Source organism: Loxodonta africana, chromosome 23, assembly GCF_030014295.1.
Source record: "Loxodonta africana isolate mLoxAfr1 chromosome 23, mLoxAfr1.hap2, whole genome shotgun sequence".
NCBI classification, from domain to species: Eukaryota; Metazoa; Chordata; class Mammalia; order Proboscidea; family Elephantidae; genus Loxodonta; species Loxodonta africana.
In genome coordinates, this window is record NC_087364.1 from 57,129,482 (window position 1) to 57,148,480 (window position 18,999).

General features: G+C 38.5%; 2 protein-coding genes across 8 annotated transcripts in view; one reads left to right on the forward strand and one right to left on the reverse strand.

Moving 5' to 3' along the window:
* The window catches only part of PIK3CA (phosphatidylinositol-4,5-bisphosphate 3-kinase catalytic subunit alpha), a 98,586-nt gene extending 89,538 nt beyond the window's left edge, over positions 1 to 9,048 (forward strand). For both annotated transcript variants that reach the window (XM_064275502.1, XM_064275503.1), the window contains exons 18-21: positions 5,650 to 5,820; positions 6,408 to 6,525; positions 6,647 to 6,798; positions 7,555 to 9,048. In XM_064275502.1, the coding sequence (XP_064131572.1) occupies positions 5,650 to 5,820; positions 6,408 to 6,525; positions 6,647 to 6,798; positions 7,555 to 7,825 (712 nt within the window). In that variant the 3' untranslated portion in view covers positions 7,826 to 9,048. The remainder of the gene's footprint in view (positions 1 to 5,649; positions 5,821 to 6,407; positions 6,526 to 6,646; positions 6,799 to 7,554) is intronic.
* KCNMB3 (potassium calcium-activated channel subfamily M regulatory beta subunit 3) overlaps positions 8,101 to 18,999 on the reverse strand; it is an 85,122-nt gene continuing 74,223 nt past the window's right edge. For 5 of the 6 annotated variants that reach the window (XM_023555487.2, XM_023555488.2, XM_023555485.2 and 2 more), the window contains 2 exons: positions 18,065 to 18,263; positions 8,101 to 16,695 (listed from right to left, as the gene is read on the reverse strand). In XM_023555487.2, coding sequence (XP_023411255.1) covers positions 16,297 to 16,695; positions 18,065 to 18,263 — 598 coding nt within the window. In that variant the 3' untranslated portion in view covers positions 8,101 to 16,296. The remainder of the gene's footprint in view (positions 16,696 to 18,064; positions 18,264 to 18,999) is intronic. The other variant, XM_023555489.2, reaches the window with a different exon arrangement.

Below are 18,999 nucleotides of genomic sequence, written 5' to 3' on the forward strand. Positions count from 1 at the left end.
TTGGTCTGATGAAATATAACTTGGTGGCCAAAATTGGTACAGTATCTTTTGTCCCAATTCCTTAATAGTGTTTTTTGGCATTTGCATCTGTCATGGGATATGTAAAGTCCAGTCTAGAGTAAGCATCTATTCCTGTGGGGACCCGTTTGTAGCCAGCTGGTGCCACCAGCATCAGTGGTTCAATATAATCAACTTGCCAGCTATGTGCAGGGCCTTCTTCCCTGGGGAATCTGTCCCATAGCCCTCTACAACCTCTCTCTTGCTGGCAGACAGAGCAGTCCTTATTGGCATTTTGTGGCTCAGAGGGTGCAAGAAGGATGTGTCTAGATTAAGCCCATCTCTGCATTGCTGAAGCACCCCCATGTCCGTTCATTTCATGGACCCAGTTGCCAACACAAGTGAGCATGCCAGCAGGTCCACTTGCTGATTCTAATCGCTTTCTGGTCCACGAAGGGGGTTCTTCTGATGGACATCGACATGTCCTACTCTAATGCACCCTGTAAATTCCCAGAGTGTTTTCCATAGATCCATGCCCCACACAGGTGTCACCTTAATAGTCCAATTTTCTACCGCCCATTTGCCTGACCATATAGCCAGACCATTGGCTGTTGCACATGAGTCAGTAAAAATCCAAACATACGAGCTTTCACCTTTGCCCAGTTCTTCCATCATGGCTAGGAAGATAGCATGCAGTTCAGCCCATTGAGCTGACCTGTTCTTACCTTCTTCAATCAGGATCTTTCCATCTGCTGCTCTTATTTTTGCAGCTTTCGACATCAGATGTTGTCCATGTACCTTGGAACTGCCATCCGTGAACCAAACAGCCTTCTGGTGGTCAGCAGAAAGTTGTTCATAGGGCACTATGCGTGTAGCAATGGTCTCTGGCAGCTGCTCAGGTGGTTCCAGGGTAGGACCTATGGAAAAAGAAGCTACTAACTCATGTATACATTGGGTGCCTCCCTGTATTCCCCCAGTAGCTTGTTCTTGTATAAACCATTTCCATTTTATTATGAAATTATTTTGGGCACCACCTTCCTTATTAGAGTGTTTCTCTGACATCACCCAAGACATTATTGGTATTTCAGGTCTCATGATGATTTTATGTCTGTTTGTCATTGAGGCAGTCTCAATCTACGCCCAATAGCAGGCGAGTAATTACCTCTCAAATGGCATGTATTTTGCTGCAGCATCTGGAAACTTTCTAGTTCAGAATCCCAACAGTCGCCATAGGGCAGCATTCTCAAGTTTTTGCCATAAGCTCCAATCTGCATAAGCACGTGTGACAGACACGTCCAAAATCATGTCTGAATATGGATCATAAGGGCCTAAAGGCAGGAAGAGTGAGACCACTTTCTATAATTCAGACATAGCCTGCTCTGGCCCCCATTCCAACGCAGTTTTCTTCCTTGGGTTGTGGTTTTATGGATGACGGCCAGCAATATTCCCAGATATGGAATATGTGTTTTCCAAAGTCCAAATAGACCAACCAAATGTTGGCCTCCTGCTTAGTCTTGGGGTTAGATAGCAACAGCAACTTACTCTTGGTTGCCTACAGAATGTCATGGGTGGCTCCTACCCAAGTTATTACCAAGAATTTCAGTTTGGGCAAGGTCCTGCATTTTTGTTGGATTTATTAACCAGCCACCACTGTAGTCACATCCCTGGCCTTTTCTTTGGTGTTTGATATTAACATAATATCATCAGTGTAATGTATCATTCATTATACTTGGATCTGCACTAAGTCCACATTTCTTCTGATCAAACTATGACAGTAAGCTGGTGAATTCAAGTAACCCTGTAGCACTACAGTGAAAGCAAATTAGGATCCTTCCCGGGTGAAAGGAAACTGTGGCAAGATTGGGATCGAGAAAAAGGCATTCATAAGATCAGTCACTGAGTACCAATCTCCTTTAGCCTGCTGTATTTTCTGAACTGTTGATACCGTGTCTGGAAGAGCTGAAGCCATAGATGGCACTAGTGTATTTAGGCCTCGATAGTCCTACTGTCATCCTCCATGAGCCGTCTACCTTTTTCATGGGCCATATAGGGCTGTTGTGCAGAAAATTTGTTGACACCAACTTTAGCATGTCTGTAATCAAAGCAGTCATCTCCTTTTGTCCACCAGGTATCCTATACTGTTTTAAGTTAACAACCTGAGTGGGTTCAGACAATACTAGTGGCTCCCGTTTAGCATGTCCAGTCAATACTGGTCTAAGGACAGACTTACACACCTTCGGTTTTGCAGTATCAGATAGAGGGAATGTTTCCCAATTAGACATAATATCCATACCAATAATACATTCAGGTAAGGAAAATGAAATTACTTCATACAACATCTGTTTAAATCTTCCAAGTCTCATCCAAACTTTTGCCTTAGTCCCATCAACCATTGCATTCCCATATTCCCTCAGTCTAACCTTAGGCCCCTTCAAGATTCTATTGACAGGTTTTTGGATTAAGTACATTGGGCTCCCGTGCACAGTGGTTAAGAGCTTGGCTGCTAACCAAAAGGTCGGCAGTTTGAATGTACCAGCTGCTCCTTGGAAACCTTTTGGGGCAGTTCTGCTCAGTCCTGTAGAGTTGCTATAAGTCAGAATTGACTCGACAGCAACAGGTTTGATTTTTAGGTTTGGGCTCCTGTGTCCAGGAGCCCCAAGGTCTCTTCCCTACCCCTGGGCCATTTCGTGCACACATGTGCATATGGCCTTGGTCCCCTGCTGGAGCTGGAGCAGAGGACCCTGGCCCCCTTGTCAGTCCTTATGTTTATTACCAGCTGAGCCTCTACTTCAGATGGTCTCAGGTGGAACTTCCCATCATTAAATTCCTCCCCACTGGGGAGAATAGAATGGACTTGTTTACCCAGTGCCGTCGAGTCGACTCGTAGCGATCCTATAGGCCAGAGTAGAGCTGCCCCATAAAGTTTCCAAGGAGCACCTGGTGGATTCCAACTGCCGACCCTTTGGTTAGCAGCCGTAGCACTTAACCACTATGCCACCAGGGTTGCCTGGACTTGTTTAAAAAAAAAAAAAATTTTTTTTTAGGCCTCTTTAAAATTGGGGGACCAGCAGGAATCTCCATTGATCCACCCAGTTTCCTGTAGTGCTGCATTAGAACCTTTGTCTCAACTCCATCAATGTCTGCTGTATCCATCCCATTTCTTAGTAACCATTTAAAAATCTCTGCCCTGCTGAAATAGTTTTTTCCCCATTGCTTCTTCCCATTCTCCTATGAATCACGCTTATTTTTCTTGTATCCGTAAGACTCACGCGGAGAAGCTGTGCCAACAAATCTGACAAGCATTCTCAGATTGTTGCTTTGTTTCACAGTAGTTACATGAGGTGCCTGTGTACAAGGGACTCCCTTGATTACCATATCTACCATGACCTTTGTAACGGGCATATTCATTGGATGAATATCCTGGTCACCATAAAGCCATTCCAGCATGGCCTGTATAAGCAGCACATCAGCTGCTTCTTATGGTGTGTTCTGTCGAGTATTTAGAGGGGGAGGGGGCACTCTCTCTTCTCAGGGTAAACACATCTCACTGCAAATTTTATCCAGTCCGCCAGACTGTCCCTCCCCTCTGGGTTAACCTGTTGTGTAATTGTATCTTGTATCATCATTCGTGACTATTCCATAGTGAGTTGTGGGTCTTCCATCAACTCAAACATACTCTTGCATTCTGTAGCATTCAAAACTAAAGACACTGCCCCTGAATTAGTCATTCTCACAACCCACTTTGGTAACGGTTCCTCGGGAAGCTGATGGTACTGATCTACAAATTGAAGCAACTCCTTTACAGTAGACCTCCTGGTTTCAGTAGTTTTCTTGGGTTTGCCCATTCCCCTTCTGGACTACCTTCTTGGTGACCAGCAGTCGTAGGAGTACTTTCTGTTGTTCTGACACTATTTTTCCTTTCCGGGTCAGCCGTGAGACTAGTGGTCATACATCTGATTGGACTGGATCTGGGCTTGGTTCAGTACTATAATCTGCCTCTGTGTTCTTTTCTTCTTGCCTTTGCAGCTATTACTGATAACAGCAACCAAGGAATTGTATGTTTCCCTATGCATCCAACTAGCCAATTCTTCAGGAGTTGGATCTACCACTCCTATTTCCCATGAACAGCTTTTGCCTTGGGTAACTGATTACAGCATAACATCTGCTTCAACCCATGGGTGTTTTTCTTTAATCCCATCCAGAAACCAAAGGCTTCTCATTCTGTTTATCCCTTTTTCCAAAACCACACATTCCAGTGAGTCTGGGCCATTTCAGTAAATCCCACTCCTGACACCGACTAAATGAATGATTTCTTTTATAAGGATCAGCACAAAGCTGGTTCCTATGAGGTGGCAGTTAAATGATGTCCCAAATGCCCAACTTTTCCAAAGTGCTTTACCACTTCATCATCTCTTAACATCACCTACTCCCTCTTTCCACTTTGAGTTCGGTAATTTGCTGCAGTGTCTCACAGAACCCACAAACTCTACTTACAGTTAAGTGGTTTATTAGGGAAGTAACAGGGTACAACTTGGGATCAGGATCAACTTGGAAGTTACAGGAACAATTCAGGACATAGTTCCTTGATCAGGACAGCTTCTTCTTGCCCTCTGCTGTCAGGCCTTGCTATAGGCCTTCTGCCACCAGGTCCTGCTGGGGCCTTGCTGCTGCCAGACCTTGCTGAGGGCCCTCTGCCACCAGGCCCTGGGTATGCTTTCTTGGGCAAACGTTACAACACTTAGCTCCGTGAGTCAGCAAGCCCCACTGTGGCCATCTCATGCCGGTCTCCTGGTTCCTGCCATATCACGCTGCAGCCACTCTTGGCTACTCCTGTGCCACTGTCTCTTGCTGTCTTCTGTGTTACAGCTCCCCACTCTCTCCCTATGTCTCCCTTTAAGCCTAGTAGGATGGCAAAATTGACCAGTCCCCTCATTAGGATTCTATATACCTTATTTGCATAGTCCCACCCCCACAAGAGTACCATGTACCTTATTTACATTATTAGCAAGTTATCCAGTCCCCTTGGTGGGCCACAAGCACCTCAGTTGCATAGTCCCACCCAGTCGTTTGGTGAAGTTACAAAGACTATGGTTAGAAGAACCATATTAAGTAAGGTACTGTACCACAATGTTTTTTTCTTTTTCATAAAAGATTATTTACACTAATATGTAATGGTTATGTTTTTAGATGAATCAATAAATATTTAAAATTTTTGTATTCTGTTTTAATTTCTAATATCAGTAGATGTAACCACATAAACAAAAGCTCCTCGAGGCCCTCAATAATAATTTTAAGACTGTAAAGGAGTCCTGAGATCCAAAATTTGAGAACTGATGCCTTCAAGTATTATTTAAATGTCAATGTAACATCTTTAAATGCACCAATATTTTTAAAGTCATGAATGTTTATAAAACTTCAGTTACCACAGTGATTTTCTTAAAAATGATACACAATTAAATGTTTTCCCAGTTGAAGGCTATAATTCATGACGGCAGATAATTTTGAGGATTTTTCTAGGAATATATTTGCCATACTATAAAAAAATTAAAATTAGATTAAGGCAGTAAAGATCATGCATAACAAATTTGCAAATAGAATATTCATATTTTAAAATTTCTTCCTTTAATTGTAAATAACTTGCTCCTTTTTCAGGATGTTACCTTATGGTTGTCTGTCAATTGGTGACTGTGTGGGACTTATTGAGGTGGTGAGAAATTCTCACACTATTATGCAAATTCAGTGCAAAGGCGGCCTGAAAGGCGCTCTGCAGTTCAACAGCCACACACTACACCAGTGGCTCAAAGACAAAAACAAAGGAGAAATGTGAGTTTTTTATTCTTTTCTTCCTGTGTTAATCTAGGTTTTTCTTAGACAAGGCTTCTAGTGCTTATATATGTCTCTCATAGTTACGTCAAAGAAAACAGTTGTACCTGCATTGGGAAAAGGTATGCTCAGCCTTTGAAATATTTGCAATTATTATGTTTAAATGATCAAAATTGCTTATAATTTGATAAAATCCTGCCCATTCGACTTTGTATCTAAGATGTGTCTGTTCTTACTGCTTTTCTTTTTTAAAAAGAAAAAAACAAACATGGCAAATTCAGAAATGACTTGTAATTTATTTTTAAGTGATTTGAAAAAAATTCATTTTAATGAAGTGGAAAGTATTTTTTACTATATTGAGAATTATGCTTTGGTCAAGGAATATCTAGAAATTTCCTTAGAAATCCTTAAAAACTTCAGAATTTGCGAGTTCCTCACATCTTTGGACGTAATTACTTCCTTCCCCTAGTGCCAGTCAGTGATGGTTTTCATTATTTGAATAGAAATTTTGACCATCTATTCCCAGTTTGGCCTGAATCATCCTGTACATCTGCACTGCTCATAAGGTATTTATTTGTTCTTTGTAGATACGATGCAGCCATTGACTTGTTCACACGTTCCTGTGCTGGGTATTGTGTCGCTACCTTCATTTTGGGAATTGGAGATCGTCACAATAGTAACATCATGGTTAAAGATGATGGACAAGTAATAATAGCTTTCTCTTTTTAAAATATTTGGGTGTTCTTAAACTAGATTTATCAATTCAGGGTATTGTATTTCTGCGTGTGTCAAACTATAACAGTTTTTTTTTTTTTTTTTACTAAAGCTGTTTCATATAGATTTTGGACACTTTTTGGATCACAAGAAGAAGAAATTTGGTTATAAACGAGAACGTGTACCATTTGTTTTGACACAAGATTTCTTAATAGTCATTAGTAAAGGAGCCCAAGAATGCACAAAAACAAGAGAATTTGAAAGGTAATCTCAAATCAAAAAGCACAAAATAAAGAATTCTTGCCACTGTTTTGGCAACAGTTGGTATTTTTCATGCATTTTAAAATAATAGACGTTATATTACTGTTTTAGCACAAACTGAATATTTTATCCATTTAATGCTGTGAAGGAAAATGGAAAGGGAAACCAACTTAATGTATTAGTTAAGGGATAAAGAGAAAGATCCTTAAACTTCGTAATACATCATAAGTTATTATTTACTGCTGTGTAATCAGTCTCCACCTTCTCTGTGTTAATAAATAGTGTTTAATATGACATTGTTTAGTCATATAATTTCAGAAAATTATATTACTATAATTTCCATGGTTATTCATAATTATTCTTGCCACCTTATGGTTTATCAGGTCTATCTTAGGCCTTAAAGTACTAAGAAAAAAATTTTTTTATAAAATTCCATTTTATCTATAATTCATTCCTAACCCTAACCTAAGCCCTAAAGGCTTTAGTGTGGACCAGTTCATACATTTAACAAATAATTATGAAACCTCTAATACACTAGGCATTGGTCTAGCAGTGAACACAGACCTTACCTTACCCTCATGGATTTCATACTCCAGTGAGGTAAAGGGAATAGAATGTTGTTGGCAAGAAAAGAAGAGAAATGCTATTTTATAGTTTTGTCAAAGAGGGCCTCTCTAATGATGTGACAGTTGAGCAGACACCTGAAGATAATAAGATCCCTTTGCTCCGTACTGACTAAACTGTTTTTATTACTTACAGATTTCAGGAGATGTGTTACAAGGCTTATCTAGCTATTCGGCAGCATGCCAATCTCTTCATAAATCTTTTCTCAATGATGCTTGGCTCTGGAATGCCGGAACTACAATCTTTTGATGATATTGCATACATTCGAAAGACCCTAGCCTTAGATAAAACTGAGCAAGAGGCTTTGGAGTATTTCATGAAACAAATGAATGATGCACACCATGGTGGCTGGACAACAAAAATGGATTGGATCTTCCACACAATTAAGCAGCACGCTTTGAACTGAAGTGAGAACTGAGAAACTGAAAGCCTGATTGCTGGATTCTACACTGCACTGTTAATAACTGTCAGCAGGCAGAGACTGGTTGCATAGGAATTGCACAATCCATGAACGCATTAAAATTTACAGCAAGAACAAAAATAAAATATTAAGTAATTTAAGTAATGTAAACGCAAACAGGGTTTGATAGCACTAAACTAGTTCATTTCAAAATTAAGCTTTAGAATAATGCGCAATTTCATGTAATGCCTTAAGTCCAAAAAGGTAAACTTTGAAGAATGTTTGTATCCTTTTTTAAAAAACAAAACAAAACAAAAAATCCCCAAAATATATAGAAATGATGGAGAAGGAAAAAGAATGATGTTCTTTTTTGTCTTGCAAATGTTCTGTTTTGAAACGTGGACACAACAAAGTCTGCTATTACATTAGGTCCAAGTAAACTGGAGGTTGGTGTTAAACTACATACAATTGGAAAAGAATGAAAAATTCTTATTTTTCCATTGCTGTTCGATTTATAGTTTGAAGTGAGCTTTTTGACTCCTTGTATAATGAAGAAAAATGCTTGGGGTGGAAGGGATTCTTGAGATTTCACCAGGGAGTTTTTCTTTTTAATAAATCAAACCTTTTGATGATTTGGGGTCTTACCTGCAAAGTTTTGGAAGCAGTCACAAATGAGACCAGTTCTAAGGTGTTTTGGGGGAGTTTTTTCTGGTCAGTATTTACAAGCATCTGATCTTATTTCCCAGGGAAATTCTGGGCTCCCACAAAACGAGTAAATCAAGAAATCATCACAGAAACAGAATGAGCAGGAACAGCTCTTGCTCCAGAACTGTACAGTATTCACCTTCGGTTGATTTTGTTTTTCCTCCTCCTTTTGCAATTGAACTGAATTCACTTTTCATGCATGTTTTCCAGAAAATAGAAGCGAGTATTAATGTTATTAAAAAGATTATTTTTTTTATAAAAGGCTATTTATATTATAGAAACTATCATTAATATATATTCTTTATTTACATGATCTGTCCCATAGTCATGCATTGTTTTGCACCCCAAATTTTTGATTGTTCGTAACACCATGATCAACTGTTAGTCTGTGAGTGAGGTGTAGGCTCTGTTCCATTCACGTCAATGACCAGTGTATAACTGTAAGAAAAACAGATTAAACTTCCTCCTCTTCCCTTTTATTTCTGTTTCCACTTTAATTCCCCATCCTCCATCGTCTTCTATAGTTGAGAGTGGCTCAATCGTATGAAATTAATTACCAAAAGTAACACTATTTAGACTGTCTTCCTGATGGCTTAAACCCCTCTACTGAGGTATGCTCATGAATAATACTTATAATACGGGGGGATGGAAACCAAGCACTTTTTACCTTTTTAAGTTATTTATCCATACCTCAATAATCAAAGTAGGCTCTTAGAGCATTTTAAGATCATATCCCATTTCCAAGTGGTCAGGGCTCACTCTCCAACTTTATTAAATTGCATTTGAGCACAGGATACGTTTTTAAACAGTTTGAAAAATGTTAACCCAAGATGTATGGGCTAATGGTAGTCATCCCTCTAGAAGCTGGTATTTTACTCAGTATTTGAAATGAATGATTAATGCCCTAGGAAGTAGCCTTAGCAAATGTCCAGGTGTCACACCAAAAAAAGTGCAATAATTTATTTACAGTTTTCTAGATTACGCATATTAGTGGAGTACAACTTTATAAAGAGTACACATTGTATTCTCTAGTAATGCAGCATCCCTTTTAAAATCTCCGTCTGTGAAATCAGTTACCTAGAGTAGAAGTCTTGAACAGTGAACAGGGACTCTAATAGAAATACTCTTAATATTTGGCTCTTTTAGAACCCTTAAAGGGCATAATTACTGGAGATTTAGGTACTTCACTAAAGCATGTAGATAATATTGTCAACAAGAAAAATAAATTTGAAGTTTAGGGGAATTTATTTCTATAAACTGTCTTGGAATAGCTCAGAAGAATTTAAGCTCTGCTTTATAGGGCCGCTATGAGTCGGAATTGACTCGATGGCAGGCAGTTTGGTTTTTGGTTTCTCAGTTAAGCAGGAAACCAGAAAGATTCTTTTGCAAATACAGACGATTTAATAACTTATTAAAAGTTTCATAATTAACATTTTTTTGGTCTTTTAGATATATATAGTTAGTATATACTAACATCCCAGCCTTTTTTATATCAGGGATTGATTATAGGAAAACTCAGTGAAATGGCTCAAATCTAAAGCGTTGATGGTGGAAACAGAAGATTTAACAGAGACCTGTGTTTTTTTACCCGAGTGCCAAAAAAGCCTTGAGTCTCCTTCCGTAAATTTTATACAATTTTGCATTTTTCACATCAGTCCAGATAGCTTTTGTTTCCCCTGGGACCTCTCCATTAAAATACAAGCCACATAATGTTTCATAATTTACATTTATTTTTGAGAGTTATAACAACCAAGTCAATTCTGTTTGAAGTATAGAGAAATTCTACAAAGTATACAGATTAAGTGATTTAAAAGCTAAGTAAATTTTAAACAAATCCAAGCAGAGTTTAAGCAAACAACATTAAAGCTAAGAAAAGAGGCACGGAAAGCAAGGAACCCAAAATTGCTACAAGGGGTGACTAGGATCTGTTCTAAGTCGGTGATAACATCGCTGCTTCGGGTACTTCCGTATCAGAGATGAGTCCCGTGGACTGGTCTGTTCATGGCTCATCCTCCTCTTTTGTGGTATAACTGACTGTTGGCTCTAAAATTACACTAAATCGCTTAGGAAAGATTTCCTTCAATGATGATTTTGGAGAAGAAAAGGAAAGCAGATTTAAAGAAAATAATTTGAAACACATCCTAGCAAGGAATATCACCTGTTTGCAATTCATGCTTTAACTTTTCACCATATTCTCAGCTATAGAAAAACATTTATTTTGAAGATTTTTAGACTGCTGTTAATTTGAAATCTGTTAATCATATTGTGGAATTTGGTTTTTTTAAAAAAGATGTTTTTAATTGGATTTTTTTAAGAATGAAATTTGGTTGCCATTTTACAATAGCACCTAAGCTTCTTGGGGGTTCTTAGTGTCCTGTGTAAAACTTAGTGTCAAAGTAGTCAACTTTGAGGTTTTTCCCTTCTAATCTGCTTTATATTATAAGCCTAGTAGGAAATGGGAACCTGGTGGATATATAATGAATTGTAAAATATTTTACTGTGTAACTTTTTCAACTGTGAAACTGACTATTGGTTTTTTGATGAAAACAGCTGCTGATAAAGTATTTTGTGTAAAGTGTAGTTTTTATTCATCAGGAAAATGATGACTTGATTGGAATGTATACACCCTCTTGGATTTTATTTTAATGGGGACTCTTCACATAGGTAAAACACAGTACCTCTGTATTCTTTTTTCCATCAAAAATGGAATGATTTGGCATTATAAAAAAAAAAATGATGAGTAGCCTATTTTAAAGGCACCATAGAGATTTCACAGCACATAAACTTGGGTTTGTTTCTTAATGATTTTTTAAATCCACTTAGTTCCTATTCTGATCAATAGCCCATGCTTACCAACTCTTTGAAGAAATTTAATTTCCAGCATTATTTTAAAGCCAGCATGTTAACTTTTCTGAGTATAATAAATTCCTTTGGTTTCTGTATCTGTACAAACTGCAAAGCTGGGCTGGACCCACATACTGAGAATCCACCTTAAAAAGTTTATTTTGATGTCCAAGACATCACTAAAATATTTCAGTTTAAAGACAGTATCGTGGTGTTGATCGATTATAGTGCTTCTGCTACTTAAAAACAACTTTCATACTTCAGACGTTTTTGAGAAGGGGGATATGGAGGGAGGGGGGCAGAACAAGGAGGAGCTGTTTGAATGAGTTCCATTCTTCACGTCCATCTTGCTCAGATGGGGCACTGTCTAGGAGGAAGCTGAAAACTGAGAGTATATTGTGCATAAAGACATTGTGCATACCATGAGAAAATGAACCCTTCATCAAGGACAGGGTTTCAAAGGCTGATCTATAAAGTTCAGCATTGACAGGATCCTCAGATAATTCTTGGTGGCAAAACAATACAGCTGGGCTGTTTTTTAACTACAAACACAAAGCCATTTTTATTTTTTAATTAATACATTAAAAATTATAAATGTATCTTATTGCCATAGCCTGGGAAGCCTTTCTTCTTTTCTCCTAAAAAATATTTTCACTTCCTGAGAGGATTAGATTAGCTCAGTGCAACGATGTTTCTGATAAAATTGGGTTGGTAACTCTACCTCAGAAGATTCTAGGTGATAAGAAATCAGGTAATGGGGAAAAAAGTCGATGAATCACAATTCAGTACATTGTGCTCTGACATTACAAAGATTTTGCAGAGCACTGTATTTTAGATTTATAAGGTCAGAATTGTCTATGAGTTGGAATTGAGTCAACTGCAATGGGGGCATTTTAATGGCATTGGAGACATGAAAAAAAATAGTTTGGCTAACATTTAATCATTGCTGCAGGCATTTGGAAAAGACCATGGTGCCAGGTCTTGAATTTAATGTTTAAAATTAATTTTGTTCTCTTTTCTTCATCATTAGTGCAGTTTGTATATGTCTATGTGCACATGTGTCTATTTGTGTCCACACTGCTTGCTATTCCCCTAGTTCAAAGGCTTCTTTCATAAAAGGTGTAAGCATTGAGTTTCTAAAATTCAGATGAGTTTAGAATTTACTAGGAGTTTCCCAAGCTGGGATGTTAGTCTTTAAAGAAGCTTATTTCATCCAAGTATTCCACTTGATTAAGATTTTGCACTTTCTTTTTATTAGTGCAAGGCCATTCTGCGTGGTTTTAGGTATGTTAATATTCCAGCCGTGCTAGTTAGCTTAGGGGACAAGTGTGAGCCACAGGACATCTGACAATTTTCACACAACGACATAGAAGAATTTTAGTGGGGAGGAAGGGGGAATTAAAATCAGGCCATTGTACATTTGGTGAACTTAGGTAACTGATTTTCACTACCAACAGTAGACTCCGTTCTTCATGTTGGTAAGTACAGAAAAGGTTTCTACTACAGTTGGTAAACCAACTAACATCTCTGAATTTATCCTCAACCTTATTTAATCTGCCACTAAAATAAGTGTGTGGTTATGCTAAAGGCTATGTATATTTTTAGGTAATTCTTAACTTTGTTAATCCTGGGTTAGCATGGAGGCAGAAAGCCTTCACTGTTTTATATTTTCTTAAAATCTTTAATAAGACTATACTCTGTATAGTAGTATGAATTTCCAAATGTCACCATCTATTGATTTCATAAGAAAAAGCCCCTTACCAGATTTAAGTTCCTAAAAGTGGGTGGAGGGATTGCCCTTCATCTAATTTCTAGAAATGCTTTGGGCTGTGGAACCTAAGTTTCAGTTGCAATTAATGAATTCGGTGTGAATCAGTCCTTGAACTTGGAAGGTTTGGGTTGAATAAAATCTAAAATGATACATCCTTCTGGAGTATGCCATAAGCACTGTTAATATCCTGGGGAAGGTGATACTACCAACGCATCAGATGTTTACGGTGGAAGCTTCCAAAAGGAGCTCCCACCACCCTTTAATGGTAGCAAATCTATTTCTATTTTGTCATTCAGTTATTTGAAGTCCTGTGGTATATTGCACTAGTTAGAAGAAAAATGTTTTTTAATGTTCTTTCAATGATGGCCCCAGAAAGTATTTGACACAGCAAGATGCATGTGTTATTGTATTGAGAATACAGAATAATATCCGTGTCACTAAATTTAACCTCGTCCCAGTCTTGCTGTTCCTAGCAAGAAGTCTGGCCTGTGACTGCACTTATTGTCTGTGCTCATCACAAACTGTCAATGTCTGCTTTTCTTTAACTTTGCAGTCTGTAACATTACGCTATTTATTAAAAAAAAAAATTACCTTGACTTGTGTCCAGACAATCCTTAGTGTACTATATATTTTTAAACAATAACAAAAAAGTGATAATTTTATTGTGCAATTTCTTCTGAATAAGGCAAACCAGTGTTGCTAATAAAAAAAATTTAGCTGGATTTGAGTTCTTATCAATAATGACTAAGAACACTTGACTGAAAGCCTGAAGCTACTATAAAAGCCAGTTTTACTACCCCCCATACAGTGATGAATATTAGAGAAATGCATGTCTGTTTAAATATTTAACTTCCTTTCAACATAAAAGTAACAAGGTTATTTGCTTGTAATTTTAGGTAGAAATATATATACACTTTATCAAGTCAGTTGAAGGCCAAAACCCAAAAGTGAAGTTGGGCTAAAAGCAAACTGGTATTGTTCTCAGTTACAGTAAACCTTGAGAAAGGTAAGTCTGAGCTTTTCTTTGATCAGTAGTGCTCATGGGCATCTTTGAAACAATTAAGCAAATCCTTGCTTAAATTGCATTTATTTGTCAAATGGCTTGAGTGACTCTGAATTACTATTTTAAACTGACTTTGTTGTCCAAGCATAATGTGTATCTTTCCCGGGTCGAACCCAGCAGACACTATCCGAATGGAAAACAGTAATAATTGAAACATACACTTGAGGTTTCAACTTACTCGTTTTGAATTTGTTAGGAGGAAAAAATCCCAAGAATTGCACATTGCTAGAGGGACATCAAACTTCCAGGAATTGGCATAGATGTGCCCTTAATTTAAGAAAACTACAGAATCTCAATTTGCAGCGTGATTTAAAATGTGTATACGTGCATATATTTTTTTATACAAAGGAGTCTTTGGCTTACAGAATCACTGATTGCAACCTTTTAAACAGCCTGTTCTGGGCCTTGAATGCATATCACATTTAGCCAGGAGAACAGAGAAAAATTCTCTCCTAATCCACCCCCTATACCAGCGAAAGGTAGGAAAGCTGACTGAATATTGAAACTTAGCACAAGAGTTTTTATCTACTAATATTTTGGGCACCTAACAATGATGATGACAACAATATCTTGGGGCACCTCTACTTGGTGCCAGAAACTAAGCTAGGTGTTTCACATACCCTACCTCATTTATTCCTTAAAATAATCTCATCAAAGAAGAGAGGCTCAGACAGTTTAGCTGACTTGCCCAAGGAAAAACCAAAAAAAAAAAAGGCCCATTCCTGTCAAGTCAATTCTGACTCATACTGACCCTACAGGATAGAGCAGAACTGCCCCATAGGGCTTCCAAGGAGCAGCTGGCGGATTCAAACTGCAGATGTTTTGGTTAGCAGCCAAACACTTAACCACTGAGCCACCAGGGCTCCTGCCCAAGGATGCTTATCTAAAAAGTTGCAATGTGAGCTACAAATCCAAGTAAGTCCTACTCTGAGACATATGTTCTCTCCATTCCACACTAGAAAGAAGAGAAACACCAAGATTGTTCGTTAGTCGATATTGCTGTATTTAATTATTCAGTTTATTTAGCAATTTATTACTTGAAATTAACTGTTAAAAAGCATTAAACTGGCCTAGAACCAAAGTCTGTAGTTTGATTATATCTTACATGTAAAAGTTGCTTCAGAAATCTCATTCTGTTGTCCACAATTTAAGATTGTTTAGTAAAGTTTTAAAGATACTTTAAGGCACAGTGGAAAGCAGAACAGACTCTGTTTTCAACTCGTATGTTCAGCTTAATTTACCCAGAAAGCACTTGTTCAGAGGGACTTGTGACATTTGGTATTTAATAACCATGTTTGATTCATGAATTAAAGTACAGTTGTTGGCTGTCCATGTGGGACTTTTCTACAGTGTGGATTATCTGGGATGAGTGTTGATTTCCAGTATTGCTTTTCCCACTTAACAATATATTTCTAGCCATTTCTCCACGCCCACCAGAATGCACACAGAGAAAAAAATGAGTTTATGAAAAGCATAATTAACTCAAAAAACGCTGCCGAAGAAAAATTACATGATGCGTGGCAAGGTTAAATATAAATAATTCTAAACTTAGTGAATTTTCCAGGCAACAGCTTTCCTCTATCATGAACAGTAAAGAAAGAACAATTATAATAGATACGGCAGGGCTACATTTTTCTTAAATTAAAAGATTTTTATCGCCCTACAGTGAATGAACTGTTCTTCACTAAGATTTTTTTTTTTTTTTATGAGAAATGTTTTAATGTGAACTACGTTGCATAGAGTTAGGCTGGTGTGTAGTCAGCACTCAATAGCAGTAGATGCCCTCACCGTTGATGTCTACATTACAGATTCTAGCTTGAACTTAAATTAGATGAAACTCAACTACCCTGAGCTGACTTTGCCATGCAAGAACAAAAAAAAAATGCTTCTTTGGTTCCTATGGAAAGAGATTTGGAGTAGAAAGATAGAAAGTTTGCATGGATTCATAAAAATGATGTAATATGTAATGAAGTTTTAAAAACTTTTCTCTCCTACATAAAAATAAGGATAATTTAATTACCCTCGACATGATCAGTTTGCTAGCAGGCATAATTCAGTCCTTAACTGCAGCAGTGGTACCCGAAGGCCAGGCCTTTAATCTGGCCACCCTCTTATAGTTTCTCTGCTCCTTCCTTTGTTCCCCCTCATACTGCACAGCTGGAATTGATGCTGTTCTATGTAGGCTATTTTGCCACCTACCTCATCTCTGACTGCACTGCTATATTTTTCACACAGTAAGGACAGGTGCTGTGTCAATCTCACCATGCCAACAATCAGGGCACCCCCTAGAAGAGTCAGTGAAGGCCAAAATAAACAGTGGAAGACAACCACTTGGTCATACTTTCTTATGAGAATGACATCTTCCGATTGGCTGTCTGGACTGTAGAAGCATGAAAAAGGGGTCCCATTTTTGTGATCGAAGAATTCCTTTATATCCAGAGCACTGTTGAGCAAATCATTCCTATCTCGGTGACACTTAGGTGTGTAAAAGCACTGGGAATACGAGGAGGAAGAAAGATAAAGGCACTGTCACCAATACTAAGAAATTAAACAACAGTTTGAATTCTGAGATAACTTCAGCCTAAAGCTATTAGTGGGGAATTCCAATCTCAGAGGAGTCCCTGGGTGGTGCAAATAGTTAATGTGCTTGGTCACTAACCAAAAGGTTGAAAGGTCAAGTCACCCTGAACCTTCCAGAAGCCTGGAAGGCCTGACAATCTACTTCCGAAAAATCAGACATTGAAAATGCTACGGAACACATTTCTACTCTGACACACATAGGGTCGCTGTGAGCTGGAATCAACTCCATGACTACTGTTTCCCCCAGCTCAATCTCAGGAGGTGAATAAAACCTATTACACAGCTCATGGAGAAGGCTTGGCAGGAGGGTACAGAGTGAAATGGTCATTCCCAGGTACTAAACAGGGATGTGGCAAGAAATTCTTAGAATATATGCCATTGCAGAAGAGGTGGCAACAGACTTCCCAAGGACCATAACTCATCCTCAAGATTTCTCCCTGGACAGTAACACAATGAATCCATCTGTCCATTCAATGAATATTTATTGAGGCTTACTCTGTGTTTCCAACACCCATTAATGCCACTACTGTCCGCCTTGATCTCCTGTAGTAAACTCTTCCCTAAAGGAGAGCACGTTGAAGCTTTCCGCCCTAGGCCACAGAAGGCAGCCCTACCTGGGCTATGGTTCCTGGGAGGCAAAACCAGTGGACAAAGCTCTATCCACTGGTGTTTTTTTCAAGAGAGGTTGAGGTTTATTACCATATCTATTAGGCACTGTGCTAAGGGCTTACAAAAATGTTTGAGACCTTAAAAATTATTACATCTAAAATAGAAAACAGAAATCATCAGATTGAAGTTAATGTTTAAAGAAAGACAATAAAATGTAACATGTCAACTAATCTGACTCGACTTTCAGTTGGGTATAAATATGAACTTTAAATCATATGAGTCAATGAGTTATTAAAAACCAAAATATAAATAATCCCTTAGATTTCTTTGATAAGAAAAATTACTTGATTTAAGGTAGGCTGTGAGTACACTTTAACATTTTGATATGATGTGGAATGGGACCTCCAAAAGTAAGGCTGCCTACAAATGATGCTGTTCATTGGCTCAGCCTGTCAACGCCAGACACAGATTTGTGAAATTGGACTAATTCCTCTCCTTTCTAGGTACCCCGCTTTTCCTTCAATCATGCTTTTAGCTTCATTTATCTTGATTTGACCACTGCAAGGAAACTTCTCTATCTCTAGAAATGGCCTTAAGGTGCTGACCCTGGGACAGCCTAGCATGGGAGGGTTGCTGTAATTCTAACCCTTTAATCACATGAACTTTATATTACCTTGGAATTGATCTGTACAGCCTCTTCATTATAACGTAGGAGAGCTTTCTGACCCGAGTGGGCGAGGTTCACGAACACCTGGAGACACGGGTATTTCCCCTGACTTCGGGAGTCCACACCACGGGTGAAAGCACGGCCCAGCCAGTCGTCCATGACACGTGTGTGGGTGATGGTGCAGTTTGATTCTTCTCTCTGAGTACTTCAATTTGGGGGAAAAAAAATGTTTTTCGCCTTCTAGAAAATTTAGTTCTCTATTTCTAAAGCGGTAGCCTGAGGCATTTGTCTGTTTTAAGGCAGGACCATAACAGATCAGGGAGAACAGAGGACATTAGACAGGGGATAAACCACAGCAAACTGGCAAATTCCAGCTCAGTTCTGATCCTAGTGGCATATTTCTCACTTCACCAGCCGTTAGACCAATCTCCAAACCTCAGAATCACCTGAGGAGTTTGCTGAAATGTAGAGTCCAGGGCTTCACTCCCAGAGATTCTGGTTCAGTAGGTCTGAGTTGAGTCCAGGAAACTGTATATTTAACAAACAATGCCAAATATATCACATGCAGGTATTCTGGAGAACCATACTCTAGGCAAAATTACCCTAAATAATTGGAACCACCAAGAGTCAGTTTCACTGAGAAATCTCGTCATCTGTCATGCCAAAGATATGCCCATTGGCTTGATCTGATTAAAATGTGCCTTTAGAAGCAGTCCAGCTGCAGGGCCCTCAGTCAACACAGCCTCCAGAAGTGCTGGTGACTTGGTACAGTTCCGTATACTCACTCTTCTTCCAAAGAGGCAAACGTAATTCATGCCTGGAATCTCTCATCAAAATACTTATGTTTTTTCATACCTTGCTCACGGATAGGAAGACTTAACATAGTAAAAATGTCTATTCTACCAAAAGCCATCTATACATACAATGCACCTCCGATCCAA